We start from the raw sequence: 8,515 nt of genomic DNA on the forward strand, positions 1-8,515 counted from the left end.
ATCTATCTGCTTTTAGGTTGGGTCGTTGCGTCAACAGATAGAAGAACATGAAAAAATCAAGGAAGAGATGGCCGTGGAGTATAAGCAGGAGTTAAAGAAACTACATGAAGAAGTGAGATTTTAGTTCTGTTACATGTTGTATAGTTCTCTTTCTTTTATACTTGAGAATTTTGTTAATGAGAGCCAGTTTCTACTTTGTAAAGTGGGAAGCACATATTCATGGGAGGTACAGGGGTGGAAATCTATTTCTCTGTTCTTTAACCCAGGCAAGGAAGTCTTGTCCAATTATGTGTTTGATACTACCTAGAATGGAGATGCTAAAATATGGTTCTTGGTTGAATACCCAAAAGAAATAGAGCTACTTTTGTATAATACTGTGAAATACTGATACCAAAAATATATTTAATATTTTATCAGTTACTAGAGTTTAAATAATTGAGGATCCCAAGATTTAAGAAGCATTTTGGGATAAATAAGAAAAGTAAGAAACTTCTATCCATTAACTTAATTTTATTCTTTAGATTTGGAAAAAACTGCTTTTATTTTGATTTAGTTCCAAAGTACTCTTCTCCTGCTTACTGAATGTCAGTAGCTCACAGGAGCATAGCTTGAGAACCACAGGCCTAGAGGAAAGAAAGAGCATTTTTATTTGCTGCTTTTATTGTGGGAGTAGGTGGTGGGGTCTTTAAGTACAAAGCTATTGTGATAAAAATTAAAGTTTTGTTTAAAAACTATTTTTCCTTTGAATATATTTCTTTGCTAGTGTTTATTTTACATATATAATGTTTCGTTTTGTATTTTAGTTTGGAAATCTAACATGTTCTCAGTCTGTTTTCAATAGTACTGGTTAGCACTGCTTTTGCTTTCATAATACCAGTTTGCCCTCCCCACCACTGTTTGCAAATTCTTAAATTTTAAATATAGAAGTAACTGTCTCTACAGTTAGGCAGACTGAAGAGAAGCTATGAAAAGCTACAGAAAAAGCAAATAAGGGAATTAAGAGGAAATACCAAAAATCCCAGGGAAGATCGATCTGAAATTGAGAGGTTAACTGGAAAAATAGAGGTATGTTTATAGTAATAATTTGGTTATAGTGATTGTCAGCCTTCATGTAGGAAACTGCTGTTTCTAATGGTGCTATTTCCTGCAACCAATTTTCTACCCTCTCTAGGACTGCCACTGAACTATTTGAAAGGTGGGAGGGCCATCTGCTGTACATCCTATATCATCATCTGGTTCCCTGTGGTTAACAGGGTTACCATCTATCAATAAGTCTCAACAGGGCAGTGCCACCTTTAGAAGGCATTTGCAAATGTATGGAGGCAGTTTTTTGGTTGTCAAAATGACCAAGTTTGAAACTGGCATTTAGGGGACAGGAACCAGGGATACTAAACATGCCTGGGACTAATCCACACAGGAAGGATTGTTGTACCCAAAATGCCAATATCTCCCTTATTGTGAAACAGTTATTGCAGTCTGTGATGGGTGGTGTCCTTGTCCTTGTCTTATTTGTCGTTGTACCTCAAGCACCTAAGAGAGTGGGGCTTAGTAAATGTTGAATGTACATAGTACTTTTTGTACAGAGTATTCTACATACCAGATTGTTTATCCTCAGTTCCCATTTAGATATAGTATGCCATTCACCTCCCTCTTTGCTTACCTTATTTTGATTAAGATTGAGTAACTCCGTGATTATTGTATATATTGAGGACTTTAAGGGGAGGTGGTGAGCTAATTTTCCCAAGAGTAGATGAAGGAGCAGTGCAAGGCTGTTACTCCCCTCCTCTATCTTTGCCAGTAGTTCTCAGTGTACAAAAGAAGCCCCAGGGTGCTTTTAGGCTCTGAGAAATTCTGACCCAGTAGTATGGCATGTGACCTAGGGATCTGCATTTTATTCAGCTCCCCTAGTTGATTCTAATTTGAGAATCATTGTTCAACATCTTCATGTGATTGCTTACAAGTTTTCTGCGCTTGGCACCCTGTCACCCACAAATGCCACTATATTATTACAACTTAAAATTGTAATTTCTGTGTTTAATTCTTTTACATCTCAATATTTTTATACATTTGAAGAGCACAGAATCAGAGCACTGTGCAGATACTGGTTCCTCTCTAGCCCTTCGCAGTGATACCTTCCCCCATCCCCCATATCTTTCTTGCTTCTCATTGCTACTTCCTGACCATATTCTTTTCTTTCTACCTCAAAAACCCGATCAGCCTATACCACCAACCAATGCCATACAACCAAAGTAGTCATCTTCTGATCCCTGGGTTACTTCCCTGGCTCATTCATTGATTCTAGCTCCCAGCTTGTTGTCACTCTCCGTTATTCTTATCTTAACTCTGAGGATTTCAGTGTCCACGGGGATGACGCCTATAATACTCTGGCCTCTGAGTTTTATGGTGTTCTTTCCTCCATAGATATTTCGATCTCCTCCCTATTTCATCCGCTTAATTCCGTTGCCATTCCTTAGCTCATATCATCAGCAATATTTACATCCCTGCTAGAATCTCATTTTCAAGTGTGTAACTCTGACTACCATCCCTATCTTTTCAGCTTACTACTTCTAGTTTTTTGACTCTCAATGATCATTATCTATCCCTTAAAGTGATTGAATTCTGCCACCTTTTCACTGTTCCATATCTACCTCGTGTCCTCACTTATCAGTCCTTATCCAGCTTAAATTCTGTGGTTACATTCCTTACTTTGCCCTTCATCTCTTGGGCGCCTCTCTTGCTTCATCAGATTTGCTTGGCAAAACCACAACTGTGGTTAAGTGTCACCCTTTCTGCCCACTCTCTACCTGCCATGTGTGGCTTAATGGCTGGAGAAAAACATAACAACTCCGGCTGGCCTCATCTTAAATTCATGGTCACTAACCTCAAATGGGTCTTATTGCTGCCCAGAATCATACTGCATTTCCTCTTATTCTCCTACCTTTCATAGTAACTGATTCATACTTCCTCTTTTCTCTTCAAACTTTCAACAGTTGTTCCACATCCTCACCTTTGGGTGATATCTTCCTGTCTGTTCACAGACTTCCAACCCTGTGTCTACCGTGCTATCTGTATCTGTGCCCATTATCCTGCCTTCTTTCCTGGAGGAATTATCCAGGCTCTCCCTCTTCCCTACCCTCCAGCAATTCTTCTCTTTTCTGCATACTCAGTTTTTTCCGCCCTACTGGATATTTTTTGCCAGCATCCACATTTCTCCCCTATCAAATATCCTCTCTTGACCCCTCTCTTCCTCCTCTGCCCCACTTTTCTCCTTCATTTTATAACTAAATCACTTCAGGCATCTATACTTGTCTCCGATTCCTTTTGTCCCATTTTTCTTGCACCCACTAATGTGGCTTGATCTCCTCACACTACAGAAACTATTTACATGGAGGTCACCGATGACCTCCACATTTCTAAAGCCTGTAGGCTTGGCCTTAGCTTCCACATCCTATTTGCATCATTATTGTACCCAGCTGGTCTCTCCCTCCTTAAAACGCTTTCTTGGTTGGCTTGAGAAAAACCACATTTCCTTCGTTTTTCTCCTATATTATTAACCACTCTTTCTCAATCTCTTGTGCCCCCCAAGCTTTTAACATTGGAATGAACATCCTAGGGTTGGACCTTTTATTTTCCTGTCTACACTCATTCCGCTGGTGAGTGAGCTTTAACACTAATTCAGTCTCGTAGCTTTAACACTGTGTACATTGACAGTTACCAAATTTATGTATTTAACCGTGACCTCTCCTCTTTGATACAGAATAACTATCAACTGTCTGTTTCACCTCTCCACTATAATGTCTAAAACTGTCAAACTTAACGTGTCCAAAAAAATGCCCTGACTTTGTCTTCCTAATCTTACATCAATTCCTGTTTCAGTTGATGGCAACTAGATCCCTCAGTTTACTCAAGCCTAAAAGCCTTGGAGTCATCCTTGACTTCTCTTTTCTCAATACAATAGCCAGAATGATTCTGTTGTAAGTCAAATCATGTCACCTCCTGTACAGAAACCTTCCAGTAGCTTCTCTTAAAAGCCAAAGTTATCCTAATGATGTATATGGTCTCATTCCCAGTTAACTCTCTGACCTTGTCTCCTCCTACTTCCCTTTCACTCACTCCATTCAAGCCACACCAGTCTCCTTGCTCACCCTTAAACACGCCAGGATGCTCCTACTTCAGGGCTGTTCCCTCTGCCCCAAATAGTATAACTTCATCCCCATCTTCCTAGGTGTTTGCTTAAATGTTATTTACTCAGTCTGGCCATCCCTTTTAAAAATTGCAACCCCCAAATCAGCTGGGTATGGTGGTGTATACCTGTAGTCCCAGCTACTCAGGAGCCTGAGGCAGGAGGATTGCTTGGGCCCAGGTGTTTAAGGTTGCAGTGAGCTATGATGACACTACTGCACTCCATCCTGGGTGACAGAGTGAGACCTTGTCTCCAAAAAAAAAAAAAAAATTGCAATCCCTACTCTGAGCACACCATGCTCTATTTTCTCCAAAACACGTTTCCATCTATTATGCTATATACAATAACTGTGAATGACTGCTATCTATTGCCCTCCAACTGAGTGGGACTAGGATTTTTGTTTGTTTTATTAAATCTTGTATCCCCAACACCTAAAGCAGTACTTGGCATACATAGTAGAATGATTGAAAGAATGAATGAGTGAATATTAGAAATATGGTTAGCAACAATTATCCTGAGGAGCACAAGACTTCTGGAGTTGAGAGTCTAGAAGACAGTGATAGAAAGATGGAGTTTCCTTTCTCTTTGATTTGCCCCATTTTCATAAATATTGGGCTTATTTTCTTGATCATACAATTTGAAATTACTGTTGATTTATCATTAATTTTTAACTGTTTGGCTTTCGGTTACAAATATCTGTTAAAATTTAGTACAGATTTTCCTTGTCATTCAAACCTTTGTAATTCTTCTGTGAGATAATAAAAATTTGGATATCAAAAGATATTGTGTTACCTTAATCTACTTTGTTCCCGAGTTTTAGATACTGAGAAGTAAGGTTTCGGCTACCAAGGGACTTACCTGAAAATTTAATTTGTTCAATTCCTGGGTCTGGATGTCAAGAATTTGGATAGCGAGGGATATCTGTAATCATACTTTGAAATTTTAGTTAACTTAGCATCAGTTTTCTGAAAAATTACTAGAAAATTATAACAACCCTTAGGTGGCAGCAAATCTATGAAAATCGTCATGAATCCAGTATTCAGCATCTGTTGTTCATACTCTTCACCATTAGGGTGTTAAATTTAGAAAGACAGATATCCAGAGGCACAGTGTGTGAGGAATCAGTATTACCCTGCAGTTTTGTCAGCTAAGTGAGTAATGGGGCCCCTGCTGTGGAGAAAGGTGCAAGCAGACCCAGGGACACGGGAAAAGTTAACGTACAAGTGGGTCTGGGAAGATGTGACTGTGAGCAGAAGTACTTGGAAGTTAAGTACCTTAATTGCCTCCTCAGGAATTTCGTCAGAAATCTCTGGACTGGGAGAAACAACGCTTGATTTATCAGCAACAGGTATCTTCTCTGGAGGCACAAAGGAAGGCTCTGGCTGAACAATCAGAGATAATTCAGGTAGGCTTAAGATGTTTTAAAATAATGAGAAGCAGATAGGTTTTGATTAAATTTTAACTACCTTAATGCAACTTCCTGGTGCTATTTAGCCTCTTTCAGCTTCTCACTACTAACCCTGCTGTCTTTCTTGGATAGGAAGCCTCTCCTCCTCTATTTATAGGCTTCTCCTCTTCAGCATCTAGACATATCTCCTCCTGTGCACACACGCACTCTTCTACCCACGCTCATGTCCTCTTGCCCGCTTGCTCCTTTGCTCACTTCCTTCTTTCTCATTGGCTCACTCACTCTCTGTCTTGCTCACTGTCTGCTCACATCCATGTTCACTCCCCTAATCTTGGTATCTAGCTTCCTCTCTCTTCCCGCTTCCACTCTACCCCACTCCCACTCTACCCCTCTCCCACCCCAGTCTCTCTCTGTCTCCTTTTCCATGTCTTTTTCTGTGTCTGTCCCTGGGTCCCTTGGCTCTACTTCTGTCCATGCCTGGCTGCATCTCTGTGATAGCTGGGGTACCTTGGCTGAGGTTCCTCAGCTGGGGAGCTTCATTTCGTCTGCCTGTTTGGACACAAATGCTGAGAAAGTCACACTGCATTGGTACACACACTAACTAGAAGTAGTGTCTTTGTGGTAACAGAAGCACTTTTTTAGAACACTGGTAGAAACTTTCCTTTTAGTAGCTTAAGCAAAACCAAAAAATAGACACCTACTTTAGGAATGTGTCTTCTTAGAACATACTCAGCTCGTTTGCTTTTCAATTAGTATCAAGAACATAAAGGAAAATGAACATGGGAGAAATGAATGTTTGTGATCATCTATTATGTGCTAGAGCTTGATATTGTCTCAGTACTTCTAGATGAGTTTGTGTATGTTATCTGTTTAATATCATGGCAATCTGTCAATGTTGGTAGTTATTTCAGTTTTACAGAATGAGGGAACAGACTGGATAAGTTAAAAGAGCTAGAGGGAAGGTGTTTTTGTTTTTTGCCTTTATAATCTGCATTTATTTGCTGCTTCAAGTCTCAGTAATGCATTGATTTTTTTTGTTCGTCTCCCTGAATATCAGCTGTCTGATAACGTACTGACTATGGCTCTGTAGAAAGGGGTCCACAGCAACCCCAAGGAAGAAAATTATCTTCTAGGCTGCAGCAAGCTGTGCAGCCAGAGCAGGTCAATGAAATCCAGAGATGTCTAGACCAGGGTTTTTTGACCTGAATACGAAAGCACCGTATCCTAATTGTTGCCTTCAGATCGGCCAGAAAACAAATTGAGTCTGAACTTTTACAGTTCTCAGTCATTTATCTGTGGAGTATTATCATTGATTGTAGATTTTCTTTTTAAATTACTATTATCCTGTTTCAAATAACTATTGTGATTATTGACTCTACATAATTAAAACTTCATTGTTAGTAAAAATGCAATTTTTATTTACCATAATTCAGCAAGGGCTAGAATAAGAAGTCTTTAAAGAGCCAATATTTGTTTTCCCTACTAAGGTATTTGAATTATTCTTCCAGTAGTTTCGTTTAAAGTAGAACTGTCTGATTGTTTAACTCAAAAAAAGTTACTTATAAATGTATTTCTCTTTCTCCCTTAGCAAATGAAACAAAATTAAATCTTTCTGTGATTCAGTCTGTACCAGTGCTGTATGATCATCATTTATTTTAAATATCTAAATAAACTTTTTTATACCCATTACCTAGCAATAATAGTTATTATCTTGACAATCTTTTTTTTATTGTAGTAAAAAAACACAACAAAATTTGCCACCTTAACTATTTTTAAGTGTATACTACAATAATGGTAGCTATATGCACATTGTTGTGCAACAGATCTCTAGAATTTTTTCATTTTATAAAACTGAAATTTTGTGCCATTCCCTACTTTTTATTTTTGGCTAGAATATTACAAAACAAATCACAGACATTTTATTTCCCAATTTAAGTAAGGATTTAAAAAAAACTATAATGTATCAGTGTCTCATTAATAGAATAAATAACAACAATCTACTTTACTATCCAGTCTGTTCAGATTTCCCTAGTTGCCTAAAAACCATCTTTTTACAGTTGGATGTTTGAGTAGGAATCCAGTCAAGGTTGACACGTTGCATTTGGTTAATATGTGGGTCACCACTGAACAATAACAGTAGGAAATCTGGGAGATTGGGTAAATGGGTATTAACATCCTCCCCCCATTAAAAAAATTTCTGGTATGAATTTTTTTTCTTGTATGTTTTTTACATCTAAAAGTGGAATTCAGAAATAACTTCTCACTTTTTGAGTCATATATTTGCTTGAGTTCTTTTCTTTTAGCTATTAAAATTATCTAATACACATTCATTTTAGAAAAATGAGAAAATGTAGAAAAATAAGAATGAAATTAAATTACCCATAATTCTATACTTTATAGATTTACCACAATTAACCTTTTGGTATAAATTTCTTCTGACTTTTCTATGCTTATATACAGTATATATTACATTTATGTGTGTTTTTTGGGAAGAAAACTATATATACTATGTATAGGAAGGGAAGGATAGTTGCAAACTTTAAAAATGCCAAGAATAGCAAAGTGTTGATAATTTTTGAAGCTAAGTGATGAATATATAGGGGCCTATCATCTTATTGTATGTTTGAAATTTTCCATGAAACAATTAAAAATGTGTGGAGTGCTTACAGTGTGATGAGCACTAGGCTAAGCACTTTATAACACAGTATTTCAGGATCGATACAGTCCAAAACACAAGGTCATTTCTGTTTAGAAGGCAAGGTATCATCTGCTATTTTTCCCTCTTGCCTTAACAATACAATTGTGAAAAGAAAATGTTCAGGGAAATTTTAGAAAACATTAAGAACATTTGAAAAAATTAAAATATTAAGTCAACACAAAGTGTAAAATATTTAGCTGATAAATGATATGTGAGAAAAGTAGAG

At 37.7% G+C, this 8,515-nt stretch overlaps 1 protein-coding gene across 1 annotated transcript in view; it reads left to right on the plus strand.

The window, feature by feature from the left end:
* The window catches only part of CEP63 (centrosomal protein 63kDa), an 80,100-nt gene that overhangs the window by 52,480 nt on the left and 19,105 nt on the right, over nucleotides 1-8,515 (plus strand). Inside the window, exons 4-6 of the mRNA XM_012663373.1 lie at nucleotides 17-112; nucleotides 943-1,065; nucleotides 5,475-5,588. Coding sequence (XP_012518827.1) covers nucleotides 17-112; nucleotides 943-1,065; nucleotides 5,475-5,588 — 333 coding nt within the window. The remainder of the gene's footprint in view (nucleotides 1-16; nucleotides 113-942; nucleotides 1,066-5,474; nucleotides 5,589-8,515) is intronic.

The sequence above is a fragment of the Propithecus coquereli genome, unplaced genomic scaffold, assembly GCF_000956105.1.
Source record: "Propithecus coquereli isolate 6110/MARCELLA unplaced genomic scaffold, Pcoq_1.0 Scaffold12, whole genome shotgun sequence".
Lineage (NCBI taxonomy): Eukaryota > Metazoa > Chordata > Mammalia > Primates > Indriidae > Propithecus > Propithecus coquereli.